The sequence below is a fragment of the Pimephales promelas genome, chromosome 5 (genome assembly GCF_988280905.1).
Source record: "Pimephales promelas chromosome 5, fPimPro1.hap1.1, whole genome shotgun sequence".
NCBI lineage: Eukaryota > Metazoa > Chordata > Actinopteri > Cypriniformes > Leuciscidae > Pimephales > Pimephales promelas.
In genome coordinates, this window is record NC_142773.1 from 38,942,821 (window position 1) to 38,959,803 (window position 16,983).

Below are 16,983 nucleotides of genomic sequence, written 5' to 3' on the forward strand. Positions count from 1 at the left end.
TTTTAAAATATATTAAAAGAAAGCATTTTAAAAATGTAATATTTCACAATGCAGTTTTAATATATTTTTCATCTAATAAATAATATCTAATATTTAGTATTTAATATTTAATATTTAAAATATAATAATATTTCATCTAATGTGTCTGTTTAGGTATAGACATATATATACAGTATATATATATATATATTTTTTTTAAATAATATAATATAACATATATAATAAAGAATAATAATAATAATAATAATAATAATTTTATTTTTTTAAGCACAGTTAGCCAATGAGGAATATTTATCGCTGCTGTACATTTTTTCATTTCAACCACCACTGGCAGGTGTAGAGATATATTTTTTGAGATCAAACAGAATAAAGGTGGGGTGTCTTATTTGAGTTATTTAGTGAAGAACGTAATTTACCATTCATTTTGAGGAGCAGCAGAGCATTTTACATTCATGATTCTCTCTAACTCAAAAGAAATATATCGCATGCCTTTAGGGCATCATCAACACTGTCTTGCATTTGCCCTTTTCCTTTTCAAAGGCCATTTGTTCATAAAACCAACTGAATGCTTTCAATGAAATGTTATAATGTGCAATTAGACGCTGTTATACTGAAGCCCGAGTGCTGAGGGACAAAGAAAGGCTTTACACATGCAATCCAGTCAATACTGATGGCAGCCAGTCATGGTCAAAAGCTGTCGGGCCATCAACCCGTGAGAGGATTGACTAACGTAAAGACGATGGCTAGAAGATGTGACGTCTGATAAATAAACAACAGGCAGCAGCCTAGCAGCGTGAATAAAATCGTGCTGCGCTCAAGGCAACATTTGGAAACCCAGGCTAATGTAAAGCGACCTTAACCCTCAGGTGCACTTCGTTTCGGAGTCACACTTGTTATCTTCCCGGGCAAAAGTGACCAGACACATAAAAATTAAATTTCATCCATCCCAGTAAAACTAATGCAATTTATTTTTGTTCTATAATATTTATTCTTTGTAATTTAGTATTTTGAGACAATTTGATTGAATTTATTAATATTTATGCAATATTTATGGTCTATTTTTGCCATGGAAAAATATATATATTTTTATATATATATAATTTTTTTCAAAAAATTATTAATGCAGTATTTCAGTTTAATATAGAGTCTAGGCCTTCAGAAAAAAAAATATTTTTTGAAGAAAATTAGCACCATCTGGTATAGAGAAAAAGCGTAGAATCATGGTGTAACCAGATGGCATGTGCAGCTCTCTATGGAGAAGCATGTGAATTCCCCAGCTGTTTATGAACACATTTTTTTTTTTTTGGTGGATTTGAATATAAAGTTGAAACAATCTCAAAAATTTTTATTAAAAAATGTAAAAAATAAATAAATAAATAAATAAATATTTTTTTTTGGATTTTTGTTTTTTGTCAATTTCCTATTCATTTCCTATGGGGGTCATTTTTGACCACAAGACCACTATTTTTTTTACGACCACTTAGCATGCTCGGATCACGACCTCAAATTTTTTTTGTATTCACATACATAATGCCATAAAAGTCACCAAGTTTCATAACATTCTGATGAAGCCGTGATTTTTAGAAATTCAAAACAGAAATTTTTTCGGTCAGAAATGACCGAAGAGCACCTGAGGGTTAAGCAACGGAAAGGCGCTATATAAATAAAACGTCGTCTTCTTCTTCTTTTATCATCTAGTCATAAAAATTTAATTTTGAAGAATGTCACATAATTTGGCAAAATTCGGATGAATAAATCAAAAATAGCGCAGCATTCTTAATTTAAATCGTGACATGGACTTGGGACTGTTAGAAACCACGAGAAACCTCAATAGGACTGCTATTGAAATATGAGAAGTCTCTATTTAAAAACATTATTAAGCTGTCAACATTTTATTAAATTAAACCATTAAAAATGGAATCCAGAAAACATTAAATGTGGAATTTGGGAAAATATAAAATGGATTTCATAGGGCCCTAAAAGTAATCTAAGCAATCTCAACAAGGTCTAAAACTGTGCTCAGATCAAAGTCTACAATCAAATGTCAGAGATCTCAATATGAACTCAAACATTTCTCATCACATTGATGATCAAAATGACCTGCTCCACATCCATTTTACTGTATAGCTCTACACTTTTACTGTATGTCAACTATTGACTCATTTATGTCTATTTTAATTTTAATTTCTGCACCACTTGATTCAAGTTGCTGAAAAATGTCTCGAACACTATCTTGAACAATCCTACTTTTAAAAAGTACCACTCACCCGGTCACCCCTCTATGATCCACCACAGAAAAACCTTTCCCAGCAGTCTCTCTGAGATTTGTCCTTATTCTGCCTCTCCGGCTCATTACACACAGCTCTAAAACAACAGGTTGAAATTGACTTTGAGTCTGCTGAGTCGAGGTTGTGTCAAAAATAACTCTAGTGTCCTCTAAAAAAAGATGAGGATATTTTCAGGCTCCTGTTCTAGGTAGCGCTACACACTCATCTTCAGTTTGAGCAGTGTGAAGACTCTGTGTGTTAGGGGAAGACGTGAAAAAGCTAAGGATGCTGGGTAATGAAATCAGTCCATGCTGTTCACAGCCATGAAATCGACTTTTTCTATAGGGTTAGTGACCCTGTTCCAAAACCTAGTGAGCTGCCAACCTACAGTCGTAGACCAATCACAACACACTGTGCCATTTGACCAATCAGAGCAGAGCAGGCTCTCGGAAAGAAGGGGTTTAGATGGACTGATTCTTTGAATGAACCGTTTTTAGACTCTCTGAGAAATGAAGTGATGAGCAATGTGTATTGTGAAAAAAAGAAAGTGTTTTTGACATTAGATGCATGTAAACCTACTGTAGGAGACTCCAAAACAAAATTAGGATATCATCAAAATAACATAAGAGGGGTACTTCAACATTACTAAATGTACCGATTAAAGAACACCCCAATCTAATAAAAATGAACAATTTTACCCAATATTTATGTGTTCCATGTATTTTTATATTATGTCATTATCTTAGCAACGGTTACTGTCAAACTGTCTCAAAATATAATGTGAGTCAATAGTGTCTTGCATAAGGCTATGCAAATGCAATTATATATTACTTTGATATATATCGATTCAACGTTGTATCAGTAATTCAGGTTCTTGAATCAGTATTTTTACTTAATTATATATTTATTCACATATTGCGAAAGACAAGCAGTTTGTTTCAATACACCACTATTCATAAGTTTGGATAGGTTTTTATTTAGCAAGGATGGATTAAATTGATTAAAGGGAAAGCCATTTATGCTTTACAAATGAGTTCTATTTAAAATAAATGCTGTTCTTTTGAACTTTTTATACCTAAAATAATCCTGAAAACAATGCATCATGGTTTCCACAAAAATATGAAGCAGCACAACTGTTTTGATCATTTACTGTAAGAAATGTTGAGCAGCAAATCAGCATATTACTGTAGAATGATTTCTGGAGGTTCATGTGACTAAAAGACTGGAGTAATGATGCTGAAAATTCAGGAATAATTTACATTTTTTACTGTAACATTTTTAAATAAAAAAAAAGTTATTTTAAATTGTTATAATATTTGATGATGTTACGGATTTTACTGTATTTTTGATCAAATTAACAAAGCATAAGAGATTTTCTTCTTTAAAAAAAATCGTATCTACCCCATACGTTTGCACAGTACACTGTCCGAAAAAAGGTACAAAAGCTGTCACTGGGGCGGTACCTTTTCAAAAAGGTACACTTTTGTACCTAAAGGGTGCATATTGTACAAATATGTACCATGAAGGTATGCACCAATTTGCCTTTAGGTACAAAAGTGTACCTTTTGAAAAGGTACCGCCCCAGTGACAGTTTTCGTACCTTTTTTTCTGAGAGTGTAGTGCAAGTATAAACTTGCATTTTCCAGTGCAACCAGAGACCTGCTGCTTCTATGAGTCGCAGCACTAGACAAGATTGAAGTGAACCACATGAGAGATTGAAACTGATACCAACGATTCACTTTCCCGTTCCCGTTTGGCACAGGATCCAATATAGAGAGAGCATAATGCGTGTTCTCCAATATTTATGCATGCAGCAGTCTAAGGCAGTGGTTCTCAAACTTTTTCAGGAGGAGGCCCCCTTGTGTAGGGTGAATCATTTTGTGGCCCCCCAAAAGAAAACTCATAACGAAAACATCCTCAAACGTACAATTTTACTTACAAATTTTAGATTGTACCAAAAACAAATGAATTTGTACAATGCTGGAACAACAGTTCTGTTTGTAGCTTTATGTCTTTGAATATACAAAATTAGTTAAATTGTACATTTCATTAAATATAACAATTTTTTATAAAAAATGGTTTTGACAGTTAACAATAATATTGTCTGAAAAGTGCAACAAAAGTATTGAATACTGAACATTTGTGATGTTCATAGTAAAAGATGAACACTGAAAAATTAATTTGCTGATTGTAAAAAAGTGCATTAAACTTCTTACATTTTAAGGTAGTAAATGACAGTGGCTCAAGTTTGGTTTGCAATTTTGAACAGCAATCTGTTTTTTCAGCAATCTTTTTTTTCTGCAAGAAACAAAAAAAATTTCTATTCTACTTACTGTAAATAAATAGTTTTTCAATATAGAAGACATACAATTTTATACAAGTTTTACAATATAAAAGAAATCATGCAATGCAGATTTCACATAGGACAATAAAAAACTTACATACAGGTAAAATAATTTTTTTTAATAATTTCATATTCTAGAATTTCTCCCTAGCGCCATCTAGTGGCCCCCCAGGGGGCCACGGCCCCCAGTTTGAGAACCGCTGGTCTAAGGTAATAGAAAGAGAGCGAATAAGACAAGAAAAACATCAAGACATACGGGTCTCACTGAAATAGTAAGGCAGTTTGTATTTGATTTTGGACCGATACCTCAGTTGTCAAATATTTGGGTTCATCAGCATTTGTATGGATCCTTCACAGTGTATAGTGAACAAACAGTCTATTGGTCTTCCATACAAAATATCTCTCTCACTGAGCCAGTAATACAGTCAATGGCCAAAGAACGAGTCTCACAAAGCCAGACTTTTGACTATCGGCATAAATCTGGCCAAGTACCAGTTAGACTGGAAAGGATCTGCCAGAAGGACATGCTTTAGAAGCGGGTGAATCTGAAATCCATGATCCCATTATATAGCAACCTGCAACACGGTGTGAGCTCAATCAAAATACTGTACAGAGAATACTGAAGAAATCTGTGGGAAAATGTGTGAGGGCAAAATCTTGTGCGACCGAAACAAACTACAAAAACATTGAAAAGATCAACTTTGGAAACCTTGATGGATGGATGGATGGATGGATGGATGGATGGATGGATGGATGGATGGATGGATGGATGGATGGATGGATGGATGGATGGATGGATGGATGGATGGATGGATGGATGGATGGATGGATAGATGGATAGATAGATAGATAGATAGATAGATAGATAGATAGATAGATAGATAGATAGATAGATAGATAGATAGATAGATAGATAGATAGATAGATAGATAGATAGATAGATAGATAGATAGATAGATGGATGGATGGATGGATAGACAGATAGATAAATAGATAGATAGATAGATAGATAGTGACAGACAGATAGCGACAGACAGACAGAAAGATAGATACATAGATAGGGACAGACAGACAGATATAGATAGATAGATAGATAGATAGATAGATAGATAGATAGATAGATAGATAGATAGATAGATAGATAGATAGATAGATAGATAGATAGATAGATAGATAGATAGATAGAACAGTCCCTGCTAGCAAACACCTCCTACCACATTAGAAATAGAGGCACTATCTGACTCACAGATATATAATTCCATATTGATCATCTTAACAACAATACCTTTTTTCAATCATACCTGCAGTAACAGAAGCATTCAGAATAAAGAGAAAATTACATTATTAAATGACTGGGAGGAACAAATCAATGTCGAAAGGATATTAAAAATTTAGGAAACAAAAGCTGCATCCCTTGATGAATACTGACATATCTATTCAAGTATTAGCCACAACAATGAAAAGCCATTACGAGTTGAATGGAAATTGCAACATAAGCGAGACGTTTGTCATATGAATGCTATCGATTGCAGCTCTCAGATCAAATATGGAGCAGGTTTCACGTCATGGTGTTTGATTAAAAGATACTTAAGAACGTATGACGTGATATTATAAACATCCAACCTCCACTGCGCTTCTGTCTTTCACAGAAAATAATATCAGCCTAACGCTTAGGAACAACATTATAACTTCCTAAATACTCACTTACTGCTCATCATCTCAGAAAATGCAGGAAAGTAGAGGGTTTTTATCAGCAAATTGTAAAAATGCATAATTCACGCCTGCTTTTAAAACCACGCGGCACACATTCAGTAACTAAACACCCATAAGAGTGAGATAGAACTACAGGAAGAATGCAAAATTATCATATTATTAAAATATAGGCCTATTCAATATTTCATAGATAACTCTGTCATATTCTTGCAGAAACTTTTGCAAACCTTGCCAAACTAGTTGTTCCTCTGTTGCAGTCTGTTACTTTGCAAACTCAACTTTCCATCTCTCGGAGGACAGCTTGTCAAAAGCATTTCTGTGAGCAGTATCAGTCTGTGGATGTGCGAATACTGCAGTATCTTGTGAAGGAACTGGAAACGAAGTTGGCTGAGTATATTAAATATAACCTACAGATTCTACCTTCATGATTTAAAATTATGTCATTTTAATCACTACAACAATCATATTCTTAATAAGAATTTTATTTTGTTTTCCATCTTTGGAAAACCGACAGTTGGTGGTTCGACTAGTCAATACTGTTTTCCAAAGATGTCTCATGCTTGTATGCACAAAGTGGACTGTCTTTATAAAATATCTTCTTATTAAACGCTCTGTACACTTACAACCTTCTCAATGCTTCGTTTTGCATGTATGGACCCTCATAATGTTACTGTGTTAGTGTGGGGCTATTTTGAGCCTTGTTAGTGGTATTGACTAGCGATTAGCATAATATGCTAATCAGTTTTTAGAGATAAAACTATCGATTATCATGAAAACAAATCTCAAGTACCAATGTGTTATTAGACCAAAGGTTCATTTTGCGCCAGAGTTGTCCTTTAAGTGAAAAATATCACAAAAAAGTTGTCAACGTTATGTTTAGTAAGTTTCTGTTTTCATAGACTTCACTTTGTTTTCATTTGTCACCTGTAGTTCAGATTCCCGCCACTAGTTGGTCTGCTAGATTACCGCCATTATTAGTTTGTTTGTTTCAGCTGTGTCTGATAAATCAATGACTTGAAGATAGTTTACTCCACATAAGCTACATAAATTCATCAACTAACCATTCAGAAACGTCCATGTTGTCACTTCTTCGAGTCTCTCCATCATTGTCCGACATAACATAAAAGACATTTACACAAAACATTTGAGCATAAAAGACAGAACGATTCACTTTCTGACAAGCTGCTAAGGCGCTCTTGAAGCTCCGCCCTCTGTGCTGGCGGGAGCAGCAGCTCATTTGCATTTAAAGGGCCACACACAAAATTATGCATTTTTGCTCACCCTCAAAAAGGGACAATTTTAAAATGCTATAAAAATGATCTATGGGGTATTTTGAGTTAAAACTTTACATACACACCCATCTTGCAAAAAGGAGCATTATACCACCCCTTTAATTGTCCGGTCACGTTTTTGCATATGTGTGTGTTATTCAGCAACCTGTTTGTATTATAATATAAGTAATTTTTGTGTTGAAACATTAATCTTCCGTGTCCTCATCTGCATGCCTGCACACACCATAACAAAAATCTTTTTCTAAGAATAAAATTATTAAAAGCCTCTCAGTCTTATGGAAATTTTGCTTGATTTTGATTTATGGTCACGAAACAAGACTAACAATTTGAGTCAAGTGAGAATGAAGACACTTAAAGCTGTTTAACTCATGGCTGAATCCTGCTCATGAGAGCCAGCATCTGTTCTGGGTCAACATGTTTAATTACCTTTGTGGTGTAAGATGTCAATTATGAAGCTACAGTCAACATCCACATCTTGAATTAATGAGTTGACAGGTCATCACAATTGGCCTTTGTTTGCCTCCTCTTGCTCTCCAAACCACATCTGTTCATGGGGGATTGTCTATAAATTGGGATTTGATTGAAAACATGAGCTCTCGAAGCCCGGATCGGGAGGAGGGCCTGCCGGAAGGCTTTGTGTTGTTCACATCTTCCAGGGGGAATCTGTGATTCAGATTCATGGAGCATGATGGGACTGTGGGTGATAATCAAACAGGGGGGAGTAAATGAAGGCTTTATACCTAGAGGCGTAATAGGGGGGGGGGGGGGGGGGGATCTCAGGAAAATCATGCCCACATGTCCTCCAAAAATAAAAAATTATATTTTGTATAAAGAAAATTAACAGAAACGTTAAAGGTAAAAAATGTTTTTTTGTGCATTGTGGCATTATTTTTATGACAAGAACGAACCACATTTAGCCCCAAATTCTCATTTCTGTATTGAGTTTCAATTTTGATTTTTCTAGATTATATTACTGTAATCTCATAAATCTTTAAAGCATTACATTAGAAAAAAATACAGTGCTACAATTGTTTTATTTAAATCAGCATAAAGGCAGTAAAAATGCTACCACAATGTATAAATAGCCTACTTTAACACTGAAATTACTACATGCATGTGTGCCTAGTAATCACCAACTTTGTGGTGAATGTCCCGACATGTTTTGGTTGCCATGAGGAAAACAGCTTATAAATCACACTAATTTTTGTTTTTTGAAACTGTTAAAATGCAGGTTTTATGTGAGGGTATCATATCTGTAAGTAAAATGTATAGCTATATTGTTTTAAACACTTCTGCTGTCTTTGAAACTGCTCTACAGCTCCTATGATGAACCCTCGACTAAATGTGCACCTTGTTTATGAACAACCAGCAAACCAAACTAACCGCCAACCTGACCAGGAGGCGTGACGATACAGAAACGGGGCGTGAAGTGCTTTGAAAGTGTGTGTTTGGAACACGCGGAGGCTTTTGTTCGCTCGTGTCCATCTCCGGTGGACAAAGGGAGGTGCCAGGAGAATGGGGGAGGGGTGAGATGACAGGGGGCGGCACGCGCTACCACAAATCAAGATGGCAGGTGCCCGAATCTAAATGAGCTTTCTCATTAGCATCACAATACACGGCGCTACTGATCTAGAGGCACTGCAACAACCAATAGGAGAGCTGAATCCTATCGCATTCATCACTGTCTCTATTGCAGGGCAGAAATAGGCTATTTCATAAATGTTTTATTGACACAGTCAGAATAAGGATAAATGATATAAATGAAAAATCCATCCATGAAAAAAGTTCATTGAAATGGAAAAAATGAGTTAATACTATGAAGGAGATTAATTTAATCACCAGAAACTCAAAATATTATGTTATCTGAACTACATAAATTATCTTAAAGAAAAAATGTTGTGATTACAAATCATGAAAATATTTTTTACAGTGTGTAGCTTTTAAGTGAAAAATAAAAAGATAAAAGTGTGTCCAATACAATGGAAGTCAATGGGGTCCAACATTTTTTGAACCACAATGTTGTGTAAAATATCTTTGTTTTGAAAATTAAAGAAAGTCATTCAAACGAGTAAATTAAGATTTTAACATATTTCACAGATTGCCATCAAGAATAAAAAGAGCCACAAGTATGCGGAAATGCTCAAAATATGCATTTTTGCATCAAAAACTCAACTTCTAATACATTGTTTGATGTCTAAATGTCTTGACTCATGCCGAGTCTTTAGTTTAATGGATTGAAAAGTGCTACATTCGGCTTCTAAGTCTATAAGTGTGTGATCACTATCATCTCTCATTGAAATGTTGAGACAGTGGTTATATAAGAGTTTTTTTGACCAACGGAGATGCTGATTTGATTGTAAAATGCCTCAAAAACTGGAGGACACTGTAAAAAAAATATTGTTGGCTTAACCTAAAAAATGAAGTAAACTGGGGGCCTTAAAATTTTAAGTTCATTGAAATGGAAAAATTGAGTTAATACAATGAGGAGATTGATTTAATCATCAGAAACTCAAAATATTATGTTATCTGAACTACATAAATTATTCAAGTTGATTTGACTAAAGAAAAAATGTTGTGATTACAAATCCTATTTCAGTCTTTCTACTTTTCACTTTTTGTGAAATTAAAGACATATCCGAATAAAAATTTTTATGAATGAAATACCTTTTTTTTTTTCAGAGCCTTACAATGCCTGCGGACCAATCTGGTTAATCTGAATGTAATTAATGACTTTACATTTTACATACTAATCTGAGATGGATGAACTAACAGTAAACTAATCCACCGTAGTTGGCACACGACACGTGCCGCTCCACATTTTCTCCTGGTGCATCTGTGAGTTTTAGTTACCCAACATCTTATGTATACACTATATTAAAGGGCACCAACATGTCCACATATCTCTTTTAAGTATTATTTATTAATGTGTTACCCCAAGCGGAAAATGAGGCTACATGTTATTGCTGCAGAATCATTTCTTCAGACAGCTTTGACCTGTATTCTCCATTAGTATAGGCCACTGATCTATAATAGCCAGAGGAAAGCGACTACAGCATCAATACTTGACTAGGGATTTAACAGCATAAATCTGAACTAATAAAATCAGCAATTATTTAATATGCCTGAATCGCCTTAAACACAGACACTAAACAAGAAACGTAATTTAAAGGGTCAGATTAATTAGTTATAAATAATTCAGGTTCAACTTTGCATTTTTTAAAGTGATGTAATCATGATATATTTAACAAATCTATTTTTTTTTTGAGTCAAAAAACTTTTTGAGAGCCACCTACTACACCAACTGGGCACCATATTTCATCATCATAAACACAGCTTATGAAACACCCATATGCAGGCAACTGAACAGCAAAACGCTGATATTCCTAAAATGCTCCCAGAGCATTAATGCATGAAATCTCATAAGACCATATGGCATGTAGCCTATAAATCAACTTCTGAGGTCTTTTTTTATTAATAAACCTGTGTGCATGGTTTAAATGAGATCATTTAATTCTATTTCAACCAGCTCATTTAAAAGTGCAACATAATAAAGTGTTGATGTTGAACAGATGAAGAGTCACATGCTGACGCATAATAAGATCATTGAATACACACATGTACACACACGCACACACACACTCATGTACTCACGGGCTCCTGCGCTGAGCTTCACATAAACACTCCATATCCACAATATCAGCGGCACCTCCAGTCCGACAATCCGTCGCATTCTCACTTTTTTCCCGATGTAAACAAAGAGAACCGCGACGTTTTGTCCTTCCTTCACTCGCACCCTCCCTGCACGGAAGGGAAGCCTCAGGACTGGCGCTGTTTCTGTGAGATATCCGTGCGCAATACAGCCAGCTTTCCGTATCTCCCAGCAAGAAAGCGTCTCGGAAATCGCATTGTTTGTCAAAGCATTTCTTGGAGGAATATCGTTCCACTGAATGCTCGCATTGTTACACCCGAGGAGGGTTTCCGGCACGGTCGCTGTCCAGGTGCTGAAGTTAATGAGGTCTCACGTCCCCCCCTCTGCGGGTGAAAGTGGTACAGTCCACCTGCCCCGTAATGCTCAATGAGCCGCTGAAAGATATGAACAGAGGGGTGGGAAGTTCTTAAAGGGCTAGTACGAGAAAAAATAAAAATTATGTCTGCGTTTATGTTACTTGCCGTCATGTGGTTCAAAAACATGAATGTTTTATTCTTGAACGTAACACAGCACAAGAGGTTTTGAAGAGTATTCATGCTGTGAATGGAGGAAAAGGGTCACATTTAGTGCACTCCACTCCAAGTGTTCTGAAGCCATATATGAGAAATAGACTGAGTTTTAAATGTACATCTATATGTACATATATGAAGAGTTCAGATGCAAGAGGCTTTTGCATCTGAACTCTTCATATGTAAATGTACTGATAATCTCACAAAATAAATAAATAAATAAATAAAAACATTCTCATGGGGGCAAATGTGAAATCTGGGTGGAGGGACATTGTGTTCCTCCCACAAGCTATCGGATGGATTTAGAAGACTTGTCTTGTCAAGGGTTAGGGTTAGATGAATCTCATTGGTTTTTGCTGTAGCTCAAAGGTGCTGCGTAACACGAGAATGAATCTCATTGGCTCTGGTATACTTGAGCTTCCGTGTACCACAACTGATAAATTAAATCTGTTCAGCGTATAAAGCAATCATGTCCCTTCAGAAAATTTGGTCAAACTGCTGAATAATTAGTTTTACAATCTCTTTATGAACTTTGTGTTCCGAGAGATGAAAGAAAGCATTTACGGATTTGGAATGACATGAGGGCGAGTAATTAATGACTGAATTTTCCTTTTTTCCATTTAAAAAAAGCCATTCATCAAATTAAACTGATTAAAAAAATCAAATGGCAAAAAAAATGTTGTTGTTGTTTTTTTTTTTTTTAGAAAACATATCTAAAAAAATGTAATCCTTTTAATAAAGTGAACTAAACAGCTTGAATATAAATGTGAAATCTAAATTATTTCTCTGAAGATTCATTTTGCACTGGGGCAATTAGCGGAGGCCTTTGGTAATCAAGAACAAAACTGTTTCCAAGTGGATAATGATGAAATAAATGGTGTCGGGTGAAGCGCTACAGTGCCTTATATTACCATATTCTGGACAAATGTGGGCAAAATTTATTTTTAAAAAAAATATTTCCTTTTATTTGAGCAGTAAGTCTTGGTTACTTTTCCTAAGTTTGCCTCCTGAACACACACAATTTTTTTTTACTCAATTCTACAATGTTAAGTGGGTGAAAAAAAAACTCCTTAATCTTGCAAAGTCACTTCAACTTTAGGTTTTAGCTCTAAGAACTTATTGGAATGATATTTTAATGTAGTTTAAATATATATATATATATATATATATATATATATAATACATAGTAATTAATTTACGAAATAATTTACATATAAAATATGGTACTTTTTGAAGTAAATAAATTCAAAAGTACCCCCAAAATAAAGAAAAACACCATAAATGGATAGACAAAACTTTATCGAAGACAGTGATATAACATTTATAATAAATAAAAATTAGGATCACACCTGCGTCCTCTGTGCCCACATTTGTCCATAATTACAGGATTAAGGGCTTTAAAGTGAATATGGTTTGAGGGCTACACGGTCTTCAGAATGCAGACACTTCCAAAACAAGGGATTTTGAATATCACCTGCAATAGATCTGACACCAATCTAAAGACCTGATTGTTTATGAGAAATCACACGCCAGATATAGCTCTCTGACAAACTAGTCAGCAGAAATAAAAGAGTAACCACTAAGAGGCGACAAAACACCATCTAGTAAAAACTTGCAGCGAGCTCTATATTTTTTTGCATCAGGTGCATACAAATCATGGCCATTGCGTTTTAATGCAAAAACAATGTTTTGTTCTTAAACAAACCAGAAAGGCTGCACAGATTCAAAGAAATATGATTATAAAACAAACAACAGACTCAAAAGCCTTCTGGAGTCAAGCTAAAAAGTTTTCCACATTCCACTCTGTCATTTGAGCTGTAAATGCATGGAAAACAATTCTTGCTAATCTAATTTGCAGTAATATACATTGAAGCCATGCAGGTTTAAGATGTTATATACCACATCTGAAATGGATTGCAAAACAGCAAAGCTATAGGCGATCCATATTTTGGCATACAAGCGTGCTTGTCTGAGTGTGTATTTGTGCGGTTCAGTGTCTGTTAAAGCCAGTCAATTCTGCCTGGATTAACCCCATTCAGCCCTGCAGTGCATGTCAGCATTTCACAACCAAACCGAAGACACTTCCAGACAGTGTGTTTGAACGTTCGGGTTTACAGTGCAGCTGGGGATGAAGAAACAAATCTAATCACACCCAATCAAATGTCTTATTACTTTTCAGTCCTGGCTATATACAGTACAGGTCAACAGAAATAAGAGACATGAGGCATGAATCTCTAATATTATCAATAAAAAAAGCAAATAATGGAATCATGACTAAGTATCATTATGGCGAGTTTTGTACAAGCAAGAACCACTTCTAATCATGTTCAGCTTTGCAACTTGGGTTATGATTACAGAAAACCATCTGCTCCTGGCATTGTGTAAGCATAAATCACAGCTGTCACTGACTGATATTCAATTATCATGCAAATCAGGGTCAAAAATATATCTAGCCAAAAATCCAGAAATGACATTCTAAAACTTTTGTATTACATGCCAAATGTTCTATTTATTTGATGTCCATGTCATTGTTCAAATATATGATATGACATATTTCCATAACCGAGTACAGTGCATATAATATACATTTACATAATACTCCCAAGTACTTCTAATGGTATTATAATGTTAAATGTCCAACAAAAACACCATGGAACTTTTTACAGGGCTATAATATTTCAGATTTAGGTCTTGGTGATTTTTAGACCTTTTATTCAACTATAAACTGAACTCTAAAATATCCACCCTTTGCTTGGCAACGGATTTACACAAACACAGTGCTAAACAAAAAGGACCACGGGCTGCCAGACGTAAGGTGCAAATGTGAGCAAAAACACGAAGGATAGAGACAGACAGAAGTGATTTCTGGTGTTGTAAGTTTTACAAGAAACGTGTACACACACATGCAGACACAAATCTCCTGCTCTTTTATCCCTCTGTGGTCCTGGAACCCTTCCATCGTCCTCCTGGGTCGCCATGGTGACCCGAACAAAGACCTCTCGGCCTCATTATTCCTTTTGAGAGAAAGGGAAAGTGTGCCAAACTCATTCTCTACACGGAGAACACTGTAAGAAGTTTTTACTGCGACTAACACCTCTCTCAGCTCCCTAACAAACTCATAAAACATGTTTCGGTATAACACTTTAGATTACAGCCTGGAAAGTACTGCGTAATTAAAGCGATTTTACAGCGCAACCTTCAGTAATTATAGTGTACCTAACGTACTTACAACAAGGGAACACACTGTAAAAAAATATTGTTGGTTTAACTTAAAAAAGTAAGTAACCTGGTTGCCTTAAAATTTTAAGTTTAAGGACTGGAAAAAGTGAGTTAATGCAATGAAGGAAATTAATTTAATCATCAGAAACTCAAAATAATATGTTATCTGAACTAAATAAATTATTTAAGTTGATTTGACAAAAGAAAAAAATGTTGTGATTACTACACTGTAAAAAACTATTGTTGGTTTAACTTAAAAAACGTAAGTAACCTGGTTGCCTTAAAATTTTAAGTTGATTGAACTGGAAAAAGTGAGTTAATACAATGAAGGAAATTAATTTAACCATCAGAAACTCCAAATAATAAGTTATCTCAACTAAATAAATTATTATAAAGTTGATTTGACAAAAGAAAATATGTTGTGATTACAAATCTTGAAAATATATTTTACAGTGCAATATTTTAAGTTTGGGGAAAAAGGGGTAGCCTAACAACCAGGAGAATAAAAAAAAAAATATTTATACTGTAAGTATTATAGAACAAAAGAATATGGTATGAATCTGGAAAGTTTGTCAATGTAAAATATATCTAGTTACTTAGATGAGATTGTGAATTTATTGCCTGTTACACAGCTACATTAACCAAACCTTTTCGTTGTTGGGTCTATTCTCTGGGTCAAGAACAGAATATACTGTATATATATATATATATATATATATACATATATATATATATATATATATATATATATATATATATATATATATATATATATATATTAACTTGAGACATGTTTATCTGAGTTTGCATAGCAACCGGACATGATGATCGGTGGCTCAAAATCACGGGAGATAAAACAAACAAGCAACCAAGTAGGCTATAGGCCTGAGGTAAAGAACCAAGAGCTTATCAAAAACAAAACAACACTCTCTGTAAAACATCTGTCTCGTCTGGCTACAAACTGAATATCTCACTAATACATAAAGTATAAAATTAAGTAATTCAATATGGAAGTGTGAGGCCTGAGAAAAGACAAGCATGTTCCCTGTAAAGCGAAATTGAATTAACTCTTCAAAAGAAGGTCTATTTCAGCTTCCAAAAAAAGCTCAAGAATGATGTTCGTGCAACTCAAAGGTTGTCTCTTAACTGGATGATCAGTCTAGGATGAAGTAAACAACTGCCGTGATATCTCTCGTTTTCTACTGAAGCCTCACTTTACGGGTTGAAGTATTTCTTGAATAGCAGGAAATGACTCGCCAAACAGAATTTGTGAAACAGCTTTCTAAGCTATCAAGTTAAGCACATAAAATCAAACGGATGTTGTGGTCAATGTCACTGAAGCTACCTGGTTAGTCCCTGATGGGAGACCTCCTGGGAAAACCAGGTCTTGGATGTGTTAGTGAGGCCAGCAGGGGGCGCTCAACCTGTGGTCTGTGTGGGTCCTAACGCCCCAGTAGAGAGATGGGGACACTAAACTGTCAAAAGAGCACCGTCCTTCGGATGAGACGATAATTCGAGGTCCTGACTCTCTATGGTCATTAAAAAAATCCCAGTATGTCCTTCGAAAGAGTAGGGGTGTAATTTGCATCCTGGGCAAATTTGCATCCATCATGGCCTCCTAATCATCCCCAAATTAATAGTCCTTATTCAAACATAATAACCAAAAACTAATATTTTTGTTTAGTGTCCTTTGATAACAGTATAGTATCCTACAGTATTTTTCCACAGTCTCTGTTGTTATTGCCTCAAAAGTTTCTAGTTGTTCCCAAAAGCTTACTGTTTTGATTACTTTTATGCAATCTATCTTTGAATCCACTAAATCCCAAATTGGTTCAATAGGATTCAAGTCCGGACTTTGACTTGGCCAACTGTGACTAAAGAGCTTACTGGTGATTAACCATTACAGAAACATGATTTTGGTATTCACCAT

General features: G+C 35.0%; 1 protein-coding gene across 2 annotated transcripts in view; it reads right to left on the bottom strand.

Annotated features, from left to right (window-relative positions):
- Positions 1-11,637, bottom strand: part of cntnap2b (contactin associated protein 2b) — a 47,847-nt gene extending 36,210 nt beyond the window's left edge. Inside the window, exon 1 of one of the 2 annotated variants that reach the window (XM_039677889.2) lies at positions 11,268-11,637. In XM_039677889.2, the coding sequence (XP_039533823.2) occupies positions 11,268-11,346 (79 nt within the window). In that variant the 5' untranslated portion in view covers positions 11,347-11,637. Of the gene's footprint in view, positions 1-7,385; positions 7,521-11,267 lie in introns of those variants that run through there. The other variant, XM_089131499.1, reaches the window with a different exon arrangement.
- Between the last annotated feature and the right edge of the window lie 5,346 nt (positions 11,638-16,983).